Source organism: Durio zibethinus, chromosome 2, assembly GCF_047325235.1.
Source record: "Durio zibethinus cultivar Kanyao isolate XHJ-2024 chromosome 2, ASM4732523v1, whole genome shotgun sequence".
In the NCBI taxonomy this organism is placed as follows: domain Eukaryota; kingdom Viridiplantae; phylum Streptophyta; class Magnoliopsida; order Malvales; family Malvaceae; genus Durio; species Durio zibethinus.
In genome coordinates, this window is record NC_143163.1 from 39,002,734 (window position 1) to 39,030,343 (window position 27,610).

General features: G+C 27.4%; 3 protein-coding genes and 1 pseudogene across 3 annotated transcripts; 1 reads left to right on the forward strand and 3 right to left on the reverse strand.

Annotated features, from left to right (window-relative positions):
- Nucleotides 1-1,202: 1,202 nt before the first annotated feature.
- LOC111317621 (sphinganine C4-monooxygenase 2-like) lies at nucleotides 1,203-2,651 on the reverse strand. Its single transcript, XM_022920057.2, has 2 exons — nucleotides 2,200-2,651; nucleotides 1,203-1,980 (listed from the first exon to the last, which is right to left on the reverse strand). The coding sequence occupies exons 1-2, from the start codon at nucleotides 2,422-2,424 to the stop codon at nucleotides 1,435-1,437; spliced, it is 771 nt and encodes a 256-aa protein (XP_022775792.1). The 5' UTR covers nucleotides 2,425-2,651; the 3' UTR covers nucleotides 1,203-1,434.
- A 638-nt stretch (nucleotides 2,652-3,289) lies between these two features.
- On the reverse strand, nucleotides 3,290-5,864 carry LOC111317763 (sphinganine C4-monooxygenase 1-like). The gene is made up of 2 exons (XM_022920168.2): nucleotides 5,371-5,864; nucleotides 3,290-4,014 (listed from the first exon to the last, which is right to left on the reverse strand). The coding sequence occupies exons 1-2, from the start codon at nucleotides 5,590-5,592 to the stop codon at nucleotides 3,463-3,465; spliced, it is 774 nt and encodes a 257-aa protein (XP_022775903.2). The 5' UTR covers nucleotides 5,593-5,864; the 3' UTR covers nucleotides 3,290-3,462.
- Nucleotides 5,865-9,413: 3,549 nt separating this feature from the next.
- LOC111317622 (sphinganine C4-monooxygenase 1 pseudogene) lies at nucleotides 9,414-18,032 on the reverse strand (annotated as a pseudogene).
- Nucleotides 18,033-23,504: 5,472 nt separating this feature from the next.
- LOC149520214 (uncharacterized) lies at nucleotides 23,505-24,242 on the forward strand. Its single transcript, XM_089754871.1, has 3 exons — nucleotides 23,505-23,681; nucleotides 23,764-23,876; nucleotides 24,152-24,242. The coding sequence occupies exons 1-3, from the start codon at nucleotides 23,505-23,507 to the stop codon at nucleotides 24,240-24,242; spliced, it is 381 nt and encodes a 126-aa protein (XP_089610997.1).
- The last annotated feature ends 3,368 nt before the right edge of the window (nucleotides 24,243-27,610 follow it).

Consider the following 27,610-nt stretch of genomic DNA (forward strand, 5'->3'; position numbering starts at 1 on the left):
AAAAAAGAAAAAATTTTTATGGAGAAAAGAAAATGTAAGAACCGGTGAATCACTCTTCTGAAGATAATAGTGTTGAAAGATATGTTACACTTGGAGTTCAAGTAAGTATACCAAAAAGCTCATATATACATATATATATATATGTTAGACATTACTTAAACTTAAAAACTTAAATTATTATGTTTTTAGGTTATTCATGTATATATAAGATATCTCATTCAAATTTTTTAATGATATAGGATTATTTACTCACATGTAAATCTTATCTCAATAAATTTTTTTATTCACTTATAAGTTCTGATCAAGTCCCATCTGAGCACCCTTTATGAGTAAGTCTTATCAACACTTCCTTTTTGGACTAAGCAAAACCTCTCGTCTTATTTAGTCTCAATGTACCTTAGGCTCAAATAGCATGCAACTTTACCTCTTTGTGGGTCTTAGTTGTCTCAATATCTCTCAAGCTTAGACTCAGTCATAATCCACAACCTTGCTGTCTAGGTTGTCTCAATATCTCTCAAGCTTGGCCTCAATCATGGCCTTAACCTTGCCTTCCATCACACACTTCCTATGTCCAAGTCGAGCCTTCTTACTTTGATACTGACATTCAAGCACATAAAGTTGATAGACACAACCGATCTACCAACAATCTCCCCCCAACAACACTAACCTCATATCTTAGATGGTTTTAGTGCATCTTAGGCCCAGCATTTAGCCTTGCCTCTGTATGGGTCTAGATTGTCTCAATTCCCCTCAAGTTTGGACTCAATCATAGCACACAACTTTAATGCCTAGGTTGTCTTAGTGTCTCTCAAGCTTGGCCTCAATTACGACCTTAACCTTGCACTCCATCATACACTTGCTATGTCCATGTCGAACATTCTTACTCCGATACCGACATTCAAGCACGTAGAGTTGATGGATACAGCCAACCTCTAATCTGGCCAATAATCTCTTTCCCTAGTAACACCACTAAGATTGGACCTATAATATTGGCTCTAATACCAGTTATTAGAGAGATAAGTTACACTTGGAGCCCATAAGAGTACACCAAAAAACATATACATACATGTTGAACATCACTTGAACCAAAAAACTTAAGCTATTAAATTTTTAGATCATTCATGTATATAGGACATTTCATTCAAATTTCTTAGTAATGTGGAATTATTTACTCACATGCAAACCTTTTATCCCAACAAATAGACATGCTCTTATTTATTAGTTCAATAACCATTACATAAGCTGGATACAACAGTTGCATAAAAATGGGAAAAGAAATAGGCCACAACACTAGCCACAACTATAATACATAGGCCACAACACAAGCCACAAACTATAATACATAAACTTATTCAAACAGAACCAAACCCCAAGCGAAAGTAACATAAGTATCACACTTATTCACGCCATTTATATAGTAGTGACAGTAATTAACTACTCCTTGCTGTCTTTAGCTGGTCGTGCTTCGAAGCCCCCTTCTGCTTTCTTCTCAAGTGAAAGAGGCATGTACGTTCCCAAAATTTTATCCCAAAAGACGAAGAATGGTTGAGAGAAATTGTATTTTCCACCACAATGTTGATGGTGGAAATCATGAAATGCAGTACTGTTTTTAAGCAACTGCATAGGGTTCCCAGGAAGCAACACCCCGCAATGGTCATCCACGTTTTTTATGGTGGCAAAACAGTAGAAAAAGATAGCAGTTCGAGGGGACATGCCAGAGACGACGTAGGCTAAGATCCCACCAACTATGTCAAAGAAAAATCCTTCGATTGGATGATTATAGATAGCACCGTATGTGTAAGGAATAACAAGCCGATGATGCTGGGAGTGGAGGTGTTTATATAAAAACTTGTTTTGGTGCACAAGTCTATGAAGAAAATATTGATAAGTATCCAAAACCACCATAGCTACGACAAATTGTGTAGCTATAACAATAAAAGAAGATGGTTGCCCTATGGAATCGTCATCTTTTCTGGTCACCTGCATGATAAATTGTCTTAATGCAAATCTCAATTAAAAAAAAATTTCAACAGTTTTTTTTGATAAGTTGATAGAACGTTTGACTTTTATTTTTAAAGATAAGAATTTAATCTATGACAGCTTCAAATATGCAAAAGAAAATAATAAATGACGTAAAAGCCAATAATATATGATGAACAAAGTTTAAGAAAAGGAAAAGAAACCCATGGCTACTCATACCTTATACAAAAGGAGGTATGCGATGACCTGGCGTAATTGTTGCCAAAGGACGTTTTTGATGACAGCCTCTTTGGTCACCAAATTCTTCTCATCCACGTCCTCCTTGGGATGCAATCTATAATTGTCACAAGACCCTAAAGCAATGTACATCCATGAATAAACCCAATACACGATATTGGGCACCACAGACGCCAAAATTTCATCTGATACCTGAAAAGCAGCCATAGCAAAGCTACACAACTTTAGGAAACCAAGACCAAAAAACACATGAAAAATGTTAAACTTGCCCTGAACCTGCCCCTCTATTGTTATTATAAGCAGGAGACTAAGAGAGTTTGATTGGCCAATCAAGCAGCTAACAAAAGGTGTGGCCTAGATTTTTTTTCAAACTATTCTTCAATCAGAGTTCTATAATTAATAAATTTAATGTATCCAAAAAGGAAGCGAACAATATAAAAATTTATGAATAATAATCCACAGTTGATGAAGAACTTGAAATCCTCCAAGTGGAGAATAAATGAAAAAGCAGACATACTAAAGCTAAAGCAAAGAACAATTCAAAGGAGAAAATATATATTATCTATGTTATCGGTAGCTGGTTGTGGGAACCTTTGAAATCAGCTAATAATTGTTCCATTCATTAATGGCTATTCGACCAAAAGACAATTCTAACCATTCACTCTTATCTACGTGCATAAATATTCATAGAAAGCTAGCTTTACCCTTTTTCACATAGGAAATATCACATGATGCAAATTTTCCATTCACAAGATTCTAATTTGATATATGATCCAGAAAAAGAAAATTTTCTAAGCATGAAAAAATATACACATATGTATGTAAATGTTGATATATATATATATATATATATATCACTTAACATTATTGAAAATTGATGTGACAAAAAAACACTTATATATGTATTTCATATATGTATATTTCTTATGTGTATAACATTTCCTTATATAAATTTACAATCTATATTATTTAAAAATTGTTTTTTTGGCACACTTCTATTATGTAAATGAATACATATTATGATTTAAAAAATTACATCCATTCCTTGATACTAAATTCTCAAATACATAGTAATTTTTAGATGGTGTAAATTTTTACACTCACAAATTGTAGGCAGATTCGCAATCTAAATTTATTTTTCCAACTTTTTTGGAAAATCAAAAGAAACATATAATTATGTGCAAATCATACACTATAATTTCAAAGGAAAAAAAAAAAAGAAAAGAAAAATAAACAAAGGATCCATCATTCTTTTGCTCTTTTAATAGGCCTAGCTTGAAAGCCTCCTTCGTCTCTCTTCTCAAGTGAATAAGGCATATAAGTTCCCATAATTCTATCCCACATAACGAAGAATGGTTGAGAAAAGTTATATTTGCCTCCATATAAATTATGATGGACGTCGTGGTATGCCGAATTGTTATTAAAGAAAAAGTGGAAGAAGTTTCCAGGAAGCCATAACCCGCAATGGTCATCAACTGATTTAATGGTGGCAAAAGAGAAGAAAAATATTGAAGTTCGAGGAGACATGCCAGAGAGGATATAGGATAAGGTTCCACCAATTATGTCAAAGACAAAAGCCTCCAATGGGTGATTGTAGATAGCTCCAAATGCGTAGGGAACAACAAGCTTGTGGTGATGAGAATGAAAGCGTCGGTATAAGAACTTGTTGTGGTGGAAATATCTATGCATAAAATACTGCCAAGTATCCAAAACTAACATTGCTATAACAAATTGTCTTGCAATAATAAAAGGGGAAGATGATTGACTTTGGGAAGCCGCAGCATCGTTTCCTATCACCTGCACAAAAAATAAAAATCATGCATTAACTACTAAATACTAAAATACAAAGATGCATTAACTCCCAAGAACGTGATATTTTGTTCAAACCAATGGAGAAAAAAATCTCATAAATTCTATAGTGAAGAAAGGAAATTTATAAGAGATTAAAAAAAAAAAAAGTGAAGTGTGTTTAGAAGCATTCTTGGGCTAAGTCGAGATAAGCCTGACCGTTCATTCAAAATCGCTTCCCCACGTATGATTTGGAGACTCGAATTTTTTTTTAAATAATATTTTAATATTTTAAATATATTTTAAAATTAAAATCAAATAAAAATATTTTTATTAATAAAATAATAGTTCGGATATGAATAAATCTAAAACTAAAAACTTTTACCCAAGACCCGACCTTTGAACACATGTAAATGTGTCGTTGCTCTTGAGAACATTTGACGTTAGCTCAACCCTAAGGCACGTAACAAGTTAGTTTATATGAGCTCATACCAAAAATTCCCTTTTTTTAATTCCAAATAATTAATCTTTCCCCTTGTGTACAAGAGTAATTGGGTTCAAGTTTGAAAAGTCTCAAGTGAAATTCTTTTAGCAATTTAATTGACTTAGGTCATGTCAAGCCATGATAAACTCATCAAGTTTTGAGTTGGAGCTGTTCTTGACAATAACTTTAAATTAAACTCAACTAATGAATAAAAAAAATATCATTCATAAGACAACAACAATACTAATATATATTTTTTAATAACTGCCATATTATATATATATATATATATATATATAGGTTTGCACTAATACGTATTTGGCTCATTTGCATGAGAGCTATTCATTCATTAATCAGCTAAACGCGCCTTAACATGCCTCTTTCTTTGACTTGTTTTGCAAACAAATTCGAGCATAGCCAAATTTGGCTACAAACTATTTTCAAAAACAGATTGTCAGCAATTTGCACCCCTATCATTTTCATATATATATATATATATATATATATATGAGAGAAGGGATTAACTTATATAATATAAAATTTTTTTAGTTTTATACATTTTTTTAATTCTTAATTTTAATAGATCTAAAATATGAGAGAAACAAATAAAAATAAAAAAATAATTTAATCTTATTCCTTAAATTTATTAAAATAAATAATTAAAAAAATATAAAATTAAAAAAGTTTTAAGTGTAAGTTGATCCTCCTATACATATAGCTTGAGAAACAGGCCATAAAAATTCATGCAAGCGAATCCTAAACAGTATATTGATCTCCATCTACCAAGTTTTAAACCAGAATTATGAAACAAAACAACAACCAATGTTATAATTAATTACTATTTAAAAAAAGAGATAAATGAATTAGTGTCTAGCTCGTACCTTATACAAAATGATGGCCAGAAAAGCCTGAATGGTTTGTTGCAAAAGAACATTTTTGATGACTTCCCATTTGGACACCAAATTCTTCTCTTCCTCCTCTTTCTTTGAATGCAATCTATAATTCTCGAACGACCCAAAAGCCACGTACATACCCGAATAAATCCAATAAACAACGATCGGAACAAAAGTTCCCAGCAACTCATCCGATATTGCCAAAGCCATCTTCTCTACTACTCAATGTGTAGGAGAACACCAAGGAAAACGGGCATGAAAATTCTTGGAACTGTCATCATCTTATAGCGACAGATATCACCTATAACATCAATGCGGCTTCTGTTATTAATATATAAAAAGAAAGCTGTGGAAAATTGGTGCATGAAACCTATCTGTTAGTTCTTATTATTATATAAAAATTCGGTCTAAAACATTATCATGTTGCGGGCTCTACACTTCATCCCTCCTTAATTAGTTTCCTACGAAATGAAATAAATGCGGCTTTGGGAGCAATATTTTTAAATAAATTGGCATGATAAAAACGAGTAAAAGCGAATTCCTGCTGCCTACACCAATTACTGGGGGAGGTCCTGCGTAACTGACTAGGGTAGGATGGGGTTGATCAAGTATGATCCATTAATTTGACCATCCATTTGTCTTTGTCAGCTGTTTACCCACTTGGGGTGATGTGTCCAATTTCCTGTTGTCATTGTATTATTATTTTTTTAATAGGGTTTTGCTATGGCCACTTCTAGGTTCATTAACGGATTTTGTCAATGAATGTTTTGAGGATATTGTCAAAATTGGTTAATATTTTATCTATAAGAATAGTTTTTATTAATTATATTAATTAATTATTAATTTATTTATTTAAATACACCTTTAAATTTTTTATATTTTATATAATATGTTTTATTTCATTTAATTAATTCTATTTAAACTATTATTCATTTTTTAATTTTATATTATTTTTAAATAATTAATTATTAAAAATTGCAAAACTCAATCTCACCTCCACGTGAACTATTTCTACGATCTTTCCTTATTCTCACTCTCAGTTTCTACCCTGTATCTCAGCTTCCCGGCCCCATCCCTCGTCTCCCCTTTATTTTCTTTTTTTGGTACTTCCTGCATATCTTTCTTACTCTCCATTCTTTTTTTTTTCTTTCTTTCTTTGTTTCTTTTTTATCGTCACTTAATTGCAAAAAAATTAAAACAAAAACTAGAAATAAGGTAAAATCCTTAGTCTTCATACCAGCGGAAAATCAATTGATTCATTGGAATTAATTGAAATTAAAATTGATACAAAAAATTTTCATTAATGTATCATGTTTGACCAAATTTGAAATATATTGAATGTTTCCACCAATACTAAAAGGAAATTTACAACCATATTATACAATTAATTGATATTTTTGTATTTTGCTTTTTAGAATGTCTTAGGCTCCGTTTGGATGCAGTTGGACCTCTGATGGAAGGTCAGTTGTTTTTCATTTCTATGCCAACCGCCTAATTGAAATCCAAACAGGTCTCAGGTGCGATAGACCCCGTCCAGTCAATGGCCATTACACCTTTAGTGGACTTTATCGTTGCTCTTTATTTTATTTTTATTTTTGTCCCTTAAGTTAATTTGTTGAGACAAAAATGTCCTTACAACTTAACTTTTTATTTTTTATAATTTTTATTTAATAATTATGAAATAATAAAAAATAAATTATTATTATATAATCACCATACTATTCATTACTGTTTTGTATCAAAATACATGATAATTAATTTTACCTTTATCGCTATTTTAAATATTATCAAAACTAATTCAACTTAGAGCTCATCTAAATAAATCTTTAAGCAAAGCAAAATCATAATTAATTAAATACAAATAAATTTACTTAAACATTTAATTCAATGTTTGGTTCATAATCTTTACTCAAGTATAAGGTTTGAATCCTCTTTGATAATTAAAAAATACAAATAAATAATTTAAATATAACATTAATTATAAAATAAATTTATTTACATAAATATAAAAATATAATTATGCATTTTTGTTATATATCTAAAAGAATTACAGGTTTTATCTATAATTTTAAAAAATATATATTGTTTGCATTTTTATCCAAACACGCTGTCTTGCTTGTGAAAACCAAAACACAAAAAACAAAAAAACCAACAAACCAAATTTAGTTGTTGTCTCAATTGTTTCTTCCACTTATGTAGCCACATGAAGTGAAATAAATTAGAATTAAGAAATTAACTTAGTTCATTTATATAATCACTTTTAAAAATAATATTTAATATATATAAAATTTAAACCTCAACACTCTCAAATCTCTTACTTTATTTTCAAATTTACAACCTCTTCTATATAATAAATTACGATTAAATTGATAACCTTGAGGGGATGAGTGACACTGCATGCATATTTGTTCCCTATAAACCCGTTATTAATAGGTTAATAATAATGATAATAAAATTCATTATTTTAATTTAAGATTCTGATAAAGAATATTTTAAAGATAATTTTTAAAGTTACTATATAAATTAATATTTTTTTCAATACTTTAAAAATTATAAATAAAATTATCAATTATAGCATTTGGTGCCAAATTCCGACACTTAAGGTGCAAATCTAGCTTCTCTCTCACAACATGATGTTGCCTTTTTACCATAAATCACAATCACGCCTGGGGACGGCGTTAACAGTCCGGCACTAAGATGAAATTTGGTATTGAATCGCCATTATTATTATTATTATTTTATCTCTGACGAAGTTTCTAAGACGGACCAATGGTGGCGGCAAGCTTTCTCTATCCTTAAGATTGATATTACGTTAAAATTGTAAGGGCCAAATGATTAAAAAAAAAAAGGATTGACATCTTGAAGCACACAGCATAGACATCCTGAGATTTTCCCTCGAATGACTATTCGTTGTTTTTGAGGAATAATCCCTGGATGGCTATTCCACTGAATAGACATTCAGTGATCTAGAAAAAAAGTTGTGTTGTTGAACAAGGGGACCAAACATGATATAAATTTTTTATTCTTTATCTATTATTTTTAATTTTTAATTTTTTATTAAAAAGGAATTATATAATATCAATTAAATATAATTTTTAATAATTATTTTTCGTGGGTTTCGTCATGTTTCGCATAAAACCTAGTACCACTTGGCATTGAGAAGTCAAATGTTTTGGAATAATAATCAAAAGCAATCAGTTCCATTTTATATAAAAAAGGAAATTCGTGAAATTATGGTTGTAAAGGAAGGTGTAAAATTTTATATTTGACTATAATAATAAAATTTTTTTAATTTTATTATTTTATTTAGATATATTTTTATATTTTTATTATATTTATATAAATCCTTAACATTTATTTTGTATTCAAATAAACTCTTAAATTTTAATTTATATATAAATAAACCCTTGTCTTTTAATTTGTATCTAAATAATTTTTTAACATAAATTATTTTTTTTAATTAAATACGAGCATACTTAGATACAAATTAAAAAAATAAAAATTTATTTTGGTATAATAAAAATATAAAAACTTGTTTAAACAAAATAATAAAGTGCTATAAACAAAATAATTATGATATAGAATTTTTTATTATTATTTAAAATTAAACTCTATCACGTGATATAAGCTTCACATGTAATTATAATAATAAACTTATCGTGTTAAGAAACCCTTGTGTTACGAACTTCACCAATGAGAATGACAAAGAAACGTGTAACATGAATTTTGCTTACGAAAATGACAAGCATTACAAAACATGTCATAAGCGTGTATTCAAAGAATTGAATTTGTCAAACTCATTATCTTCGCCATGAAGCAAACTTATATAATGCAGATGGAATGATTTCTCATGATTGTTAAGCTTCTATGAAATTACAATTCCCTCTAATAGATTAAAGATTTTTTTATTCAATGATATTGTTGGCATTCATTTTCTTAAATATCACGAAACATTGATCCATATCCAACAATCTATCTGATATTATCAGGAAATCAATCAAATTCTAAAAAGAATCTGAAATCAATGAAGCTCATTGAAATTTTGAGCCTCCCTGACCACAATGGGTCAAAAAAGCCACAGAAAATGCAGCATTTTCTTAATTTTTTTCTCATTAAATTTATACTAGTAATAATACAAATAATTCAGTTTGACAAGGTTGAATTTGAAAGCCAATATGAAAAATAAATTACAATTCCGATATGGGTGGTGGCTTATGGATGATTGCCATCAACTCTTTTATTCTTTCCCTTTTGGTTTGGATGAGAACACTTTTATTCTTTCTTTATTAAGTAGTATTCTTTATTTACCATTCACATTAGAAAAAATAAAATAAAATAAAAATAAAATAAAAAGAAGAAGAAGAACAGGTTCTCAAGAACAACCCAATTACGATAGCATCGTAAATTCAGTTTGACACCATCAATTTTTAACCTCCATTAACATTTTCATTTGTTTTGAAGTCCTGTTCTAGAACCATATCTCGGGTAAAATATTTGCCTTTCTGACCTTTTCTTTTCTTTTCTTCTTTTTTTTTTTTTGAAATAACTATAACAAACATGCATTAGACAATTCAAGATATAGACATGTCATACACATAAACTGCATAAATGATCTTAATTTATGCACTTCTTTAACCCTATATATTTCTACCCATGTAAATTGTAAATCTTTTTCTTCTAATATCATGAACTTGAGCAGGATCAGCTCAAACAACTAAAAAACTAGTAATGAAGGCCTACATTCATATCTCTTATATATACACCCTTTAACTCCTGTATCTCTGAAACATCCTTGAGAAAGTTAAGACTGGTTTGAGTGTAAAGGGAATTACCTTTTGTGCTTTTCTTATTATATTTTTACTCCTACAAATTGAAGGCAGATTCACAATCTAAATTTATTTTTCCAACTTTTTTGAAAAATCAAAAGAAACATATAAATTATGTGCAAATCACATACTATAATTTCGACTGAAAAAAAAGAAAAATAAACAAAGGATCCATCATTCTTTTGCTCTTTTAATAGGCCTAGCTTCAAAGCCTCCTTCGTATCTCTTCTCAAGTGAATAAGGCATATATGTTCCCATAATTCTGTCCCACATGACGAAGAATGGTTGAGAAAAGTTAAATTTGCCTCCATATAAATTGCATTATGATGGACGTCGTGGTATGCCGAATTGTTATTAAAGAAGTGGAAGAAGTTTCCAGGAAGCCATAACCCGCAATGGTCATCAACTGATTTAATGGTGGCCAAAGAGAAGAAAAATATTGAAGTTCGAGGAGACATGCCAGAGAGGATATATGATAAGGTCCCACCAATTATGTCAAAGACAAAAGCCTCCAATCGGTGATTGTAGATAGCTCCAAATGCATGGGGAACAACAAGTTTTTGGTGATGAGAATGAAAGTGTCGGCATAAGAACTTGTTGTGGTGGAAATATCTATGCATAAAATATTGCCGAGTATCCAAAACTTAACATTGCTATAACAAATTGTCTTGCATTAACAACAGGGAAAGATCATTGACTTTTCGAAGCCGCCGTATCGTTTCCAATCATCTGCACAAAACAAAGAATCACCCTACCCATGAATTCGGTCAAGTTAATTTAATGGGCTAATTACTTAAAAAAAATTTAAGAAAAAGACTGTTACTTTTTTATTTTGAAAAAAAAAAAAGATTTGAATCTTTCCCTTTGATTAAGAGAAATTATATACTCAAATGCAACAATGCATTATTACAATAAAAAACGTGATATTTTGACCAAATCAATAGAGGAAAAAACTCCTATAAATTCCATCTTGAAGAAAGGAATTTTATAATGGATTAAAAAAAAATGTGAAGTGTGTTTCCATGGACCGAATTGACCCAGGTCTAACTGACCTTTCAAAATTTCTATCCAATGTCAGATTGAAGAGGTCCAAAATTTTAAAAAATATTAAAATATTATTATTTTAATATTTTAAATATATTTTAAAATTAAAATTAAATAAAAATATTTATTTTTAATTAAAAATAACCCAAATTAAGTCAATCTAAATTTAAAAAGTCACATTGACCAAAATCGGACCAGACGAATTGCCCAACCAAAGGAAAATTCGAAGGAAAGTAAAGAAAGTATGTCAACTTTGTATGAGCCCATAACAAAAATTCCGAATTTTTAATCCCAGATAGTTGATCTTTCTCCTTCTCTTCAAGAGTAGTAATTGAGTCAAAGTCCGAAAAGTCTGAAGTGTTTTTTTCCTATTTAATTGACTTAGGTCATCTCAAGATATTTTGCATAATTCAAAAAAAAAAAAACAGTAACTTTTTATTTTTCCAACGTTAATTCACATATAACTTTTTATCATTCATATTTTAATTGAACATATAAATTATTAGTTTATTTACTTATATATTCACCTTGTCACTCTCGCAAAATTACATTCATGGTCCTCGAATTAGAACATGAGACTGAAGAGTCTACTTGTAACAACAATATAAATATAATCACATAATTAATTTCTCCAATCAACTCAAATTTAACTTATTTATTATATAAAATTTGTTATTATTACTTTAAAATTCTATCACATGATATAAACTTTATATTAACAATAATAAGCTTATCATGTGATAAAACCCTTGTGTTATGAACTTCAGCAATGAAAATAACAAGTTTAATATGTGACACAAACTTTGCTCATAAAAATGACAAACATTACAAACATAAGGGTATATTCAAAGAATTGAATTTGTTAAATTCATTACGTCCATCATGAAGCAAAATTTTTATTCGGATTGAAATAATTAAATTTCTATAAAATTACGATTCCCTCTTATAGAATAAAAACTTTTTGTTCAATAATATCATTGACAACATACCTTTTCCTAAATTAATTAGTTAGTGATGAATCGTCTCCTTTATATAAAAAAATCTATAATTATCAAAATATTCCTAAATGAATCCAATGAACAATAATCCATACTAAAGTGCCCAAAAATTTATCTGATATTATCATGAAAGCAATCAAAATTTAAAAGAATCTGAAAACAATCAATCTCATTAAAGTTTAAAGCCAGCTGCCTGACCACAAAGAGCTTGAAGGGCCAACTAATTAAATTTCAAGCCTTCCACTCTTTTTATTTCTTTAATAGCACAACAGATTCCCAACCCAATTACTGTTATTATTATTATTATCCCGTGTATTGAGTGAACATATTCTTTTAAAAGATTTAGGAGAATAAAGAAACCAGCATTTTAAACTTCCATTAACGTTTTCCTTTGTTTTAAAGTCCTGTTCCAAAACCATATCTCGACTAAAATATTTGCCTTTACATAGTTTCTGAGCTTTTCTTTTTCTTGTTTTTGAAATAACCATATCAAACATATTCAAAATTTAGACATGTCATATACAAAAATTGCATAACTGATAATTTAATCAACACGCTTCTTTAATTTTTTTCTGTTCATGCGAATACATAGTCATAGAGATCTACATCTTACTTGCAAACTATTTCTTCTGATACAAAGTTCAGCAGGATTAGCTCAAACAACTTAAAATCTAGAAATGAAGGCCTAAATACATGCCAGTACGGCCTTTAACTTCTGTGCCTCGGAGACTTCCTTGAGAAAGTTAAGACTGGTTTGAGTGGTCCGCTTGAAAGGAGATGAAGAAAAATACATACAGATAATAAGTAAACGTGATTTTTTTCCCTATTTAATTGACTTAGGTCATCTCAAGCCATTTTGCATAATTCAAAAAAAAAAAAAAGAAGATACTAATAAACGTGCATGTGAGCTTTTGACTCAAATTCATTCTTTATATTCAAATTAGTTTTAAGCCGTGCTATGCGCAGGTATATAAATGATTATGATTTTCGTTGTATTACATTATTAGTTTTAAAAGAATTGTATGAATAAAATATTAGAAGGTCTATATTGACATAATAAATATATGATTATATTTAACAAACTAAATTTTTTTTACAATGTTGGAAAGTCAAGTTTTGATTTTTATCAAATTTTTAAGAATATTATGTAATTTCAAAATTTTAAGGTAAAAAAAATTGTTATTCTTTTCAATTCAAAAAATAATTGGTAAATATCACTTATTTAAAAATTTAAAGTTTATATTTGTGTTATGCACAGGGCAAGTATTTTATAATAATTTTGTAATAAAATATTATTTCAAAATTTAATATAATTATAATTTTAGAGAATAATTTAAATTTTATTTTCATGATTATAAAAATATTGATAGTGGTTAATAAAAAACTTAAGTCACCTTAAATAGTTTATTATTATTATTTTATTTACAATTTAACAAATAACTGTGATTTGATTATTAAAAATAAAATTATAAAAGAACAAAATAAAAAAAAAGTATAATATAGATTTTTTCTGATAATTTCATTCATAAACTAATAGTATGTTTGAATTGAGATAAGGGGAGAGAAACGAAATGAATGGAAAAGAAACAAAAGGAAATGGGGAATCATTTCCCTTATTTGCATATGACATAAATAAAAAATAAAGGAAAGGAAGGTATGCTTAGCTCCCCTTAGTTTCTCTAAACTTTCTTCATTTTTTAATTACCTCGAATTGGGAGAAAAGGAAGAGAAAGGAAAAGAATAAAAATTTTAAAATATAAAATGATTATTATATCCTTATCAATTTCTTTAAATTAAAAGTATATGATTTTAAATTCTAAAATTAGATTGAGAATACAAAATATCATTTATCAATAAATTTATTGTCTTTAATTTTTTTTATTTTTATGAATTTCATAAATTTCATTGATGATTATTTTTATGAAAAAATAAAAGAAAATTAAAAACATGGAATACGATAACATAAACGTATAAATGTTATAGTAAAAACAAATATTATCAAAGATTATAATCAAAAAATATAATATAATAAATCATTTCATTCCTTTTCCATTATTTAACCAAACAATAGTTGATAGGATTCCTTTACTTTCTTTTCTTTTATTAATTTAGCTATCCAAACAAATTGTACATATATCATTTCCTTTTCTTTAAAAAACTTTCCTTCTTTTTCTTTACTTTTCTTTTTTCTTTTTACTAATGTTTATCCAAACATAGCATAAAGGATTACAAAACTTAAGAATCCATAAGGTTCCAATGCATAAATATAAAAACAATTGTAACAACACTTAATAATACACAAAATCTAATTTCTCAAACACACACAATGAGTCTATCACCTAAAATAATTTTATTTTTTCCACTCACATCTTCATTAAAGAATCAACAATATAATTTGCTACTTTGCTTCCCTAAATGGCAAAATCAACAATTTCAATCTTACTTATAACAATTAAAAACTCTCTGCTCCTTCCAAAGTTGTTCAAGGATATAATTGCCACTTTAAATTTAATATCATATATATTCATCCAATTTTAAAGGGATAGAGCAATAATTAATCAAATAAAGTTACATGTTTAAAAAAATCAATGTGAACATAAAATTTGAAATTAATTGTAGAAAATTTTTTGTAAGATTAATATATTAAATTTAGAAATTAATTATATGTATATTTTCTTTGAAGAGATGAAAAAGTTGTATTAATATATATATATATATCTTATATTATGAAGGAGTTGAACTTATATTAAAATAAACCATTGGCATTTTTATTTTAACATTGTTTGTGTTTTTGTTATGAATTGGTAGCATATCAATATGGTATCTTGAAATATCAATCTATCTAAAAAAAATTGAATCAAGAATATCTATCTAAAAAAGAAATATAAAAGAATATAGGAGATTGGGTATAAGAGTTTCAATTATACTCTTAGTAATTTGGGACTTATTAAATGAAATATGTTGTAAAGTTTACAAAATTAAGGATTTTGTTCTATTTTTTATAAGATTTTTAAAAATTACAAACTAACACCCATTACATTATCTAAAGTTTCATTCACTAAGAACTTAAAAAATAATTTTTTTGAATTAAAACTAAGACATATTTAGCCATGTTATAATCAACTATATCATCTTAGATCGATTTGGCTTACTATATAATATTTGAAAATCCTTATGATTTGGCTCCCAACCAATGCATAGCCGCCCAACATGGTAACATCAAAATTAATCAATTGTCCTTGATATTTGATTGTTAAATTTTACAAATTAACATAATCTTATTGAGTAACTTCATAAAATAAAACAAAATTGCTAAGTTTCTCCTAATTAATACCTTACAAAAGAAAAGAATTCTTTAGCTACATCACATTCAACATATATATAGAAAATATCAAAGATTCACCTTTAAATTATAAATTAAAAAATTTTTATTAAAATATATTGCTGATAAAATTGCTATTCTAAAAATAAAACTTAACAATTGTACCAACAAAAAAATATAAGTAAAACCTCAATAAATTTACAAAAGAATAATCAGCAGTACTATGAAATAAATTTTTTATAAGATAATAGAAATGAAATTGCAGTTAAACAAAGTTGAAGAATAGTCAAATTCAATTTGTTTAAATTTTTTTGGAAGAACTTTTGTATTACTATCAAGAGGCGTTATTGTAAATATATTAAAAAGTTACCATTATTAACCGTATAATGTAATAAGTAATAAAAGACATGAAATTAACACAATTTTTCCTTCAAAATTATAAATTTTGAAAATTTACCTAATCTGCTTTAAAAAAAAACTAAATATTCCCTAATTTAATGATATCATTATTGTCAACTTGGCTTATTTCTCTTTTCTTATTTACTATATTAAATTTCATTTAATTTTTCATTAGTAATGATAAGATATGGAAGTATATTAATGAGTAATTAGCTTTTTTATTTAGTTTCGTTTTTTATCCATATTATTGACTAAATTATTTCTAACTTATTTATATAAGGTAAAAATATTGGATATTTAAAATATAATAAATGCAATTAATTTAGTCTAACTAATTAATTTTAAGTAATAAAAATGTTATTATAAAAAACAATATAAATGTTTTAAATAAATAAAATGCATTTATTAGAGAACACGGTGATTTTTTAAATCCATTCACATGTTAAAAATATAAGTTATCCACATTGGACTATTTCCTTTTCTATCAAAGATTTTGACTTTTATATATTTATATAAGATATAAGAAGTTGGTATATTCTAGTGCAATGTATGGGTTATTGTTTTTATATTTATAATAATTATACATATAAATAATATGTATATAAAATATACAAATTGTGTATATACAAATTTTATAAAAATACAAATTTTATATATTCATATAAATAATATGCTTAATAAAAAAAATAAGGATTAACTCAATATTGCTTTCTTAATTTTGCATTATTTATATTTATTTTAATTTAAGATAAGTTATTTATTCTTTAAAAAAAATAAACGTATATGTTAGATTTATAATAATAGCTTACTTTCATATAATTACTAATCCAAATGAATATATAAATGAAAATTCTATAATAAAATTCAAATATATCAGAAGATTTTATCTGAAAAATAATATATATGATGTATTTTAAATTGTCTTAATTTGTAACTAATTGAAAACTTGTAGTATAAAAGAAAAAAAAATTGTCTAATTAATTTAATTTGATTTGATTGATAGTAATTTAATGTATTTAATAGTATTTTATTTATCGAAAGCAAGAATATTAGTTATTTATAAGTGAATAATTGTAATTAATTTTTTTATAAAATTATTTGTTAAATTAAGAGTGTATATTTATTAAATGTAAGACACGTGAAAATTATCTAAAATTATTTACATGTCAAAAGAATAAACATTCTACATTAGACCTTTTTTCTTTTTTACTAAAGGCTTTGGTTTTTATATATTTATGTAATTAAGATTTAGTATATTTTATTAGAAATAAAAAATAAGTTAATTGAAAATTTTGAAAAAATAAATATAATTAATGCATTGAAATATTTTAAAATTTTTATGAAATCAAATTAAATTATATCAATTTGAAGAAAAATGAATCTAAATAAATATATTTAATACATGAAACATGATGATTGATAAAAATTATTTATATATCAATATTATAAATTATTTACATTAAATATTTTTTATCAAAAATTTTGACTTTTATATATTTATATAAGATTAATCAACTAAAAGTGACTAAATATACCACTACGTTTGACTTGTTTTTCAAACAAATTCGAGCCTAGCCAAAATTGGCTGTAAACTCTTATGAAAAACAGCTTGTGAGCAATTTGCACCTTAATCATATATATATATATATAACTCGAGAAACAGATCATAAGAATCATGCAAGAGAATCTTAAACAGTATATTGATCTTGATGTTCAAAGTTTTCAACCAGAATTATGAAACAAAACAACAACCAACGTTATAATTACTATGTTAAAAAAAAAAAAAAGAACAAAAAAAAGCTTAGTTGCTAACTCGTACCGTATACAAAAAGATGGCCAGAAAAGCCTGAAAGGTTTGTTGCAAAAGAACATTTTTTATGACTTTCTCTTTGGACACCAAATTCTATTCTTCCTCCTCTTTCTTTGAATGCAATCTATAATTCTCCAGCGACCCGAAAGCCATGTACATGCCTGAATAAATCCAATAAACAACGATCGGAACAAAAGTTCCCAGCAATTCATCCGATATTGCCAAAGCCATCTTCTCTACTACTCAATGCGAACGAGAAGACCAAGGAAATATTAGGCCAAAAGCTTTAATCTAATTCACGTCAACTGAAACATATTCAAATAATCAATTAAACACATAAGAGATAATAATTTAATGTAGTTCGATCCAATCGACCTATGTTCACGAATGAAAAACAATATTTCTTAATTATAAAAGATTATAAACATACATCAAATCAATCTCACTCAATAATCAATACCTATAGACTCTCTCAATCTCTTCTAATCTTATGAAATATTTTTAACCCAAATAAATTACAAACCCATGCACACCATTTCAACACAATTAAGCACATACTCATATGTACCCATTCTCATGCCTATGTGGATCTTTTTAATCTCCTCTAGTTCATTCCTAAACATTCAAATATACACACCTATACTCCTATAAGGCGTCTATCCCATAAAATCCTATAACTCTTTTACATCTTTTTCTCATACCTAACTTGTAGAGACTTCATCTATTTATAAGTATAGAAACTTGCTTATTAAAAATCTCTTTCTTTTTAGAATTTTTTTTTGCAAGTCAAACTTGCCCATCAAGTAATATCTAACAAATCTTAAACAAATCTTTTATAGGATTTGAATCATTATTCCCAACAATCTATATTTTCACTCAAATTCTATTCAATTATTTGTCTTCATGCTAGACACACTTGGCTCCACCTGCAATTGAAGCCTCACAATCATTTTTTCTTGCATGGCTTCAAGCTTCACGTAAATCGATCTTCAATCCTTAAAACACAAATTCAAACTCTTTTCTTGAATTGAACTCCTCTGAGTTTGCCTTTTCCCATGCTCTGATACAACATGTTAGCAGACTTTGCTGCCTATATCGAAGCCAAGCTCTGATACCATTTGTTAAGTTAAAAGACTCAATCTAATTTATGTCAACGGAAGTATAATTAAATAATCAATCAAACACATAAAAGATAATAATTTAATGTGATTCGATCCAATCGACCTACATCAATGGATGAGAAATAAGATTCACTAGTTGTAGAGAATTACAAACATACATCAAATCAATCACATTCAACAATCAATACCCATAGGCTTTCTTAATATCTTCTAATCGTATGGAGTATTTTCAATCCAAACAAATACAAACTCATGTGCACCCTTTTAATATAATCAAACACATATCCATATGTATTTATTCATCATACCTATATGAATCATCTCAATCTCCTCTAGTCCACTTTCAAATATTCAAATATACATATCCATAAAATATAAATCTCCAGTACTCTTATAAGGTATCTATATTATAAAATTTTATAATTTTTTTACATATTTTTCTCATATTTAATTTTACAAAAATTTTACCTATTTATAAGTATATAAACTTATCTATTAAAAATTATTTTTTTTAAAATTCTTATTTTATAAGTTAAATTTATCCATCATATAATATCTAATAAATCATAAATAAATTTTTTATAAAATTTAAGTCATTATTCTAAAAAAAAAATCATCACGAAAATTCTTGAAACTGTCACTCATCAACTTATAGTCAAGAGAGATGACCTTGAATGTCAAATCCCATTAAATTTGGCTTCTAATTTTCTTTCACAACATCAATATACAAGAAATACTATAAAATTGGTGTACGAGACTTATCAGTTATCTATTTATTGTTATTATATAAAATTTGTTCATTAAAGATAAATGTTAGAAGCAAAAATAACATATATGGTTTGAAACATCTTTGAGGGCTCTCTTTTCTTTTGAAAAAAATTTGCTTAGTTTTTTTATCTTAATTTTTTCACTAACTAAAATCAATTTATAAAAATGATATTATTTGATAATTATAAATATGATATAATAATATAATACAAAAAATATAAAAAAATTTAAATTTAAAAAAAATCATATATAAATTTAATAAAAATTAAAAAATATATTTTATATTTGATATATTAATACAAATTATAATATAAATAATTTTTTATATTTTTATATTTTATATAAAATAAATATAATAAAATACACAAATTATCGAAACTATCGACATGTATCATTGTTCCAATGATGTGATGTGTTTTGTCTGTTAGTTCCTCAGTTGCCTTCACGGATCCACGCGTCCACCTTATTTAGTTTTAAATGAAATGAAATAAATGCAATACAATTCCATGACGTTTGTTTTAGGGTGCAACAATTTTTCAATAAATTGTAGTAACCTTTTATTTAAGTTTTTTATTTAAAAAAAAATAAGATTATTTTTGATAAAATTAAAAAATAATAATAATATTTATTATAATTATAGTTAAAAAATTTTATTAAATTATTATTAAAAATTTTAATAAAAATTTATATTAAATAAATTTTATTAAAATTAATATTTAAATTTAATTAATAATATAATCAGCTTAATCACATCGTATCAAAGCACTAGAAATCCAAATCCAACATTAATTTGGGATGATGAAAACTGAGCAAACGCAGCTCCTGTTGCTTCAGCACTAGGACTCGACACCAATTACTTGGGGCGGCTCCTGACTGCTGATGAGGGCAGGTCGGGGGTGGCTTATGCTTCATTAATTTGGGCATCCATTTTCTTGGGGAGATGTGTCCAAGTTCTAGTTCTTATAGTACTTTTATTTTTTAACAGGGTATTTGCTAAGGGCATTCTCTAAGTTAGTTAATCGATTTTGTCACCGAATGTTTTAAAGAAATTATTTAAGGTTAATTAATTTTTTAATTATAAAATAATATTTTTATGGTTTCTGACAGTTAATTTGTTGACTCTCCATGGAAAATGTATATTATTTTATATAATAATCTTAAAACGTTTTAAGCATTCACTAATTAAATTTTGATACTATTTATATAGTAGTAAATTTGTATTAAATATAATAGTGGATAATTTCATTCATGATCTCTAATACATTGCATGAAGATAATTTTTTTTAATAACATTAAAAAATGTCTTCAAAATCTTTTTTAATATAAAACGCCTTTAATTTGGATGGAAGCTAATAAATTTATGTTATTACAAAGGGTAATAAAATTGGAGAAGTTTAAACATTAAAGTTTTAAGGAAATAAAATTTGTACAAGCTTTTTTTTTTGTACAAAAAATGAGTTTTCATGCATTAATTAGGTACTCAAATGAATTACTATTTGCAATTATCATATTTGAAACTTTAAACACTACATGTTGTGCATAAGCCAAATACAGAACACTCAAATTTAAGACGTCACATTTTTTTCTCCTCTTCAATTATATAAAGATGCAAATAAAATAAAATAAAATATTACTGTTCATCATTGAATAAGGAAGACCAAACACGGTCTAAGTTTTTTGCTTTTTATTATTTATCTCTTGTTTTTCAATTTATTTTATGTTTTATTTTTTTATTAAGAAAAATTAACAGTAAAAGTATGAATCAAATAAAACTTTTATTAACTCTTTTTTTGTGGGTTTCATCATGTACGCCTTAAAACCTAGTACTATTGAGAATATATTTTGGAATAATAATTCAAAATCAATTATTTCCAATTTATAAAAAAGGAAAATGAAAAAACAAACATTCAAATTCGTGTAATCAAGGTTGGCAACTGAAGGAAAACAGAATCTTTTTATTTTTCTTAACATTAATTCATATATAACTTTTTATCATTCATATTTTAATTGAACATATAAATTATTAGAATATTTACTTATATATTTACCTTGTCACTCTCACAAAATTACCTTCACGGTCCTCGAATTAGAACTTGAGATTGAAGAGTTTACAATATAAATATAATCACATAATTAATTTCTTCAATCAACTCAAATTTAACTTATTTATTATATAAAATTTGTTATTATTACTTTAAAATTCTATCGCATGATATAAACTTTATATTAACGACAATAAGCTTACCGTATGATAAACTTCAACGATGAAAATAACAAGTTTAATACGTGGCACAAACTTTACTTATTAAAATGACAAACATTATAAATATATCGCAAGGGTATATTCAAAGAATTGAATTTGTCAAATTCATTGTATCCATCATGAAACAAACTTTTTACTCTGATTGAAATGATTAAATTTTTATAAAATTACGATTCCCTCTTATAGAATAAAAACTTTTTGTTTAATAATATCATTAACAATATTCCTTTTCCTAAATTAATTAATTAGTGATGAATCGTCTTCTTTATATAAAAAAATCTATAACTATCAAAATATTCATAAATAAATCTAATGAACAATAATCCATACTAAAGTGTCCAAAAATTTATCTGATATTATCATGAAAGCAATCAAAATTTAGAAGAATCTGAAACCAATCAATCTCATTAAAATTTTAAGCCAGCTGCCTGATCACTAAGAACTTGAAGGGCCAACTAATTAAATTTTAAGCTTTGTACTCTTTTTCTTTCTTTAATAACACAACAGATTCCCAATCCTCTTATTGTTATTATTATTGTTATTATTATTAACCCTCGTAACGAGTGAACATATTCTTTTAAAAGATTTAGGAGAATAAAGACAACAGCATTTTAAACTTCCATTAACGTTTTCCTTTGTTTTAAAGTCCTGTTCTAAAACCATATCTCGACTAAAATATTTGCCTTTACATAGTTTCTAAGCTTTTCTTTTTCTTGTTTTTGAATAACTGTAAACACTATTTTGTATTTTTTTATTATTATTATTATTATTATTATATAAAAAAAACACAAACACAATTTTGGCCGAACCTTCTAACCTAGATTTACGCCTTTTAGAGTCTATTTTCATAAAACTAGGCTCAAATTTAGACTCTGAAGCTTGTCAAATTCACTCGTGTTGGTATCGTCAATCTCGAGAAAACCTTTGATTTTGTACTTAATAGTGCATGAAAATTCAATATGATGTGTGCTGGGGCAAAAAGATGAAACTAACAGGAAAGAACGAGCAATTTACTATTTGAGCAAAAAATTCACTGATTACGAGTCCAAATATTTTCTATTAGAAAAGATATGTTGTGCATTAGCCTAGACAGCTCGAAAGCTCTGACAATACATGTTTTATCATACCACTTAGCTCATAGTAAAGTTGGATCTTATTAAATATATCTTCGAGAAGTCGTCATTGACGAGGAGAATAGCATGGTGACAAGTTATACTTTCCGAATAGATATTGTTTATGTAGCTTAAAAGGCTATTAAAGGAAGTGCAATAGTCGAGTTTCTTACTGATCATGCAACCAAAGATTATGAGCCAATGAAACTAGATTTTCCTAATGAAGATGTGATTGCCATTGAAGAAAATGAACCAATTGAGAGGTCTTGGAGGATGTATTTTGATGGCACTACTAATGCTTTGGGTTATGGTATTGGGATAATTTTAATATCTCCCGATGAACATTATTATCTCATCACAGCTAAGTTGAATTTCAATTGCACAAACAATATAGTTGAATACGAAGCCTGTGTTATGGGTCTACAAGCAGCGGTTGAAAAGAAGATCAAAGTGTTGGATATGTTTGAAGATTCAACTCTAGTCATCTATCAGTTGCAAGGAAAATGGGAGACAAGAGATTCTAAATTGATCCGATATCATAAATACATCTCTGAATTGGTCAAACAAATGAAAGAAGTTCAGTTTAAGCATTTGCTTGGAGAAAAAAACCAAATTACTGATGCATTGGCCACTTTAGTTGCAATGATTAAAATATATGCAAATACTAAAATCTAACCCATCAAGCTAGATGTGAAGGATGAACCAACACATTGTTTAGGTGTCGAAAAAGAAGTTGATGAAAAACCATGGTATCATGACCTTATGCAACACATCAAAAAGTCAACAATACCTAGAACATGCAATAAAAAATGATAAAAGGACTATCAGAAGGTTGGTTATGAGTTTTTTCCTTGATGGAAATGTCATCTATAAAAAGGTTCAAAATCAAGTACTTTTAATATGTGTGAATGCAACTGATACGAAGAGGATTATTGAAGAACTGCATGATGGAGTTTGTGGTGCACATGCAAATGGTTATATGATGGCTAGGTAAATTATGAAAGTCGATTACTATTGGTTGACAATGGAGAATAACTATATTAGTTATACTAAAAGATGTCATAAATGTCAGATTTATGCTGACAAAATTCATGCTCTTCCAATAGCATTACACGTTTTGGCTCTTCCGCGGCCATTCTCTATGTGGGGCATGGATGTTATCGTTCTCATAACTCCAAAAGCTTCAAATGGGCATAGATTCATATTTGTGATGATTGATTACTTCACGAAGTGGGTAAAAACTAAATCATATGCCTGTGTGACCTGATCTGTGGTATGCAAGTTCATAAAAAAAGAGATAATATGCAGATATGAGCTTCTATAAATAATTATTTCTAATAATGCCAAAAACTTGAATAGCAAAATGATGAATGAAATGTGCACTCAATTTAAGATCTATTATCGTAATTCGACACCATATCGCCCAAAGATGAATAAGACAGTGGAGGCTGTAAACAAGAATATCAAAAGAATCTTGAAGAAAATTACTAATACTTACAAAGATTGACATGAAAAGTTATCTTTTACTTTGCATACTTATAAAACATCAGTCCGAACATCTACTGGGGCCACCCCATTCTCTTTGGTATATGGAATGAAAGTTGTGTTACCAGTCGAAGTGAAAATTCCCTCACTGTGAGTCCTGATAGAGATAGAGTTAGAAGAAGTAGAATGGGTTCAGAATCATTACGAGCAATTGAAACTCATTGAAGAGAAAAGACTTACAGCACTTTGTCATGGTCAATTATATCAAAAGAGGATGATAAGAGCACATGACAAGAAAATTTATCCTCGTCACTTTAGAGAAAGAGACTTAGTGCTAAAAAAGATCATTTCAAATCAACATGACAATCAATGAAAATGGACACCAAATTGGGAAGGCCCGTACGTGGTGAAAAATGTATTTTTCTAGTGGGGCATTGATTTTGACAGAGATGGATGGAAATGATTTATCTACTCCGATAAATTCAGATGCTAAAAAAAATATTTTGCTTAAAAAAATAAAAAAGCAAAAATAAAAAGTAAAAAAGAATGACGTATCTAAGTTGAAAACCTGAAAAAGGTGGCTTGGATATGAAGGAAAAGCATCATCAAGAAAATATCCCATAACACAGGGACAAATGTAGTTTAACGAACTTTGAAGGATCAAGAAAGTCATTTGATTTAGTTCTAGAAAAAAGAATCTGAGAATATTTTGTTCATGATTATCTTATGATCATTATTTGGGCACTTTTATTTCGACTCAAACACTTTGTCATCTAATGAAATATGCTATCTTTCTTTTGAAAATAATGCCTATCCATTCTTTTATTCTCATTTAATATTTTTGTTCACCGTACAAATAGAAGAAATGCGTGATTGCATTTTGTTTGTCTTGAACTTAAAATGATGAAAAAAAAAAACAAACAGGAAAAACTTCAGCATTACTTTTTAAAAGTTGACAAAGGTAGATAAAAAAGGATGAAAAAAGCAATAACAAGACATTGATGTTGTAGACTTTTGAAGAAAAAAATATTGTTAAAGAAGAATACAATGGTCAGATGTTAAGAACAAATTGGTCATATGGCAATTATTGAGAATTCTGATAAAAAAAGTAAAAAAATGAAAGATTTCAAGAACTTTTTTACTATAATGAATAATTTTGATTGCATTGTATGTATTGCATTTAAAGCACTCAGTACATGCATCCATGAGCAGTTATAATAAGGACAGAGACTTTTCATTTCCTAATGAAAAATAAGATTTTGATATTCGGATGAAGATAATAATCAAACAAAAGATTTCAAAAAAGAGAAATTTACTTGTTCAAAGATGAAAACTCAGTTTTGAAAACAGATAAAATTTTTAAAGTTGTAGAGCATTTGCTTAAAGGAGCTTTTCCAAAATGAAGTTTTTAAAGTTGTTGAGCCTCTACTTAGAAAAGCTTTTTCAAGATGAATTTTTAAAGTTGTTAAACCTTTGCTTAGAGGAGCTTTTTCAAGATGATGAATTTTAAAGTTGTTTAGCCTCTGCTTAGAGGAGTCTCTTTAAATTTTTAAAAGCCATTAAGCCTCTACTTAAAGGAGTCTTTTTGAATTTTAAAGTTGTTGAGCCTCTGCTTAGAGGAAGCTCTTTAAATTTTTAATAGTCGTTGAGCCTCTACTTAGATGAGCCTTTTTAAATTTTTAAAAATTGTTGAGCCACTACTTAGAAGAGCCTCTTTAAATTTTAAAAAGTCGTTGAGCCTCTACTTAGAGAAGCTTTTTAAATTTTAAAAAATGTTGTTGAATTTCTGTTTAGAGAAACCCTTTTAAAAAAAAAAAAATTTGTGCTCAATGTTTCTTCTTTCCAAACAAAATGGTTTTTTTTTTATCTTTGTTTTATTTTTGATTCTCAAAAATAAGCAAAAAGAGATAGTTGTAAACACCATTTTATAGTTTATTATTGTTATTATTATATTTTTTTTCTTTCTTTTTTTTCTTTTATTTTTTGGTTTAGTTTGACAAAAATCTGAGTGCATTAAATGTACTCTCCCCGAAAGTCCAAAATCTTAGCCACCGCCACCACCGGTAGTCGTCTGACACCTTGCCTAATCTAGTAGCGTAAATCTCGATCACTAAATGTCTACTATGTCAGTTGAAAATATGAGATTTAAATCCCAGAAAATCTGAAATTTGAATCCCATAAAGTTCTATAAATAGAGCTCGTTCTTTGTAAAAAATGGGGCTATCGATTAAAAACCTAGAAGCTCTACCAAAGCAAAAAAAAAAAATTTAAATAAAAAAAACTTTCTGTTAAAAAAAAAGGAACCAAAAACCATAATCCCCAACGTAGGGGAACCCAACACCAGTACAAAAAAAAAAAAAACAACATAAACACAATTTTGGCTGAACCTTTCAAGCCAAATCTACGCCTTTTGGAGCATATTTTGGTAAAACTAAGCTCAGATTTAGACTTTGGAGGTTGAAAAAAATATTTTAATTTTTTTTTGGATTTTTCAATTACCGATGACCAATAGCGACGGCGGTGACGACAACTAGCCGTCCCTATCGGGTTTTTTCTAAAAAAGAATAGGGGAGAGGTTTTTTTATTCTTAAAAAGGAGAGAATGATTGAAAAAAAAATAATTTTGGGCCTTTTATAGAAATTGCAAGAGCTAAAACGACGCCACTTCAATAAAGACCAAAATGACGTCGTTTTAGCCCCTGAGGATCTGTGTGTCAACCCGTGACCCAACCTAGGGTCCGCGCACTCGACCCGGTGACTCGTTTCTCTTTCAGCCTCTGACTGATCCAACTGAATTAACCTAGACTGAACTGGACCGTTCTCAAACTGCTGACGCCGAACCGACCTAACCAAACCGAATCGTCGGACCAAACCCCGCATTGATTGGACCGGTTTAGGCAAAAAAAAATTATTTATTTTTTTATATATTATTTTAATAACAATTATGCATATTAAAATATTTATATTTGTTAGAATATTTTTTTGTTGTGATAAATAAATAATTAATAAATAAAAATATATAATAAAATTTTTTTGATAATTTTGTTAATTTTATAATAAACCTTATAAATTAATAAAAAA

Coding starts and splice junctions, on each gene's coding strand:
- LOC111317621 (XM_022920057.2), bottom strand. CDS start 2,424: ATGGCTGCTTTTCAGGTATCAGATGAAATTTTGGCGTCTGTGGTGCCC. Junction 1,981..2,199: donor CATACCTCCTTTTGTATAAG/GTATGAGTAGCC, acceptor TTTATCATGCAG/GTGACCAGAAAAGATGACGA.
- LOC111317763 (XM_022920168.2), bottom strand. CDS start 5,592: ATGGCTTTGGCAATATCGGATGAGTTGCTGGGAACTTTTGTTCCGATC. Junction 4,015..5,370: donor TGGCCATCATTTTGTATAAG/GTACGAGCTAGA, acceptor TTTTTTGTGCAG/GTGATAGGAAACGATGCTGC.
- LOC149520214 (XM_089754871.1), top strand. CDS start 23,505: ATGTTTGAAGATTCAACTCTAGTCATCTATCAGTTGCAAGGAAAATGG. Junction 23,682..23,763: donor CTGATGCATTGGCCACTTTA/GTTGCAATGATT, acceptor CACATTGTTTAG/GTGTCGAAAAAGAAGTTGAT. Junction 23,877..24,151: donor GATAAAAGGACTATCAGAAG/GTTGGTTATGAG, acceptor CTCTTCCAATAG/CATTACACGTTTTGGCTCTT.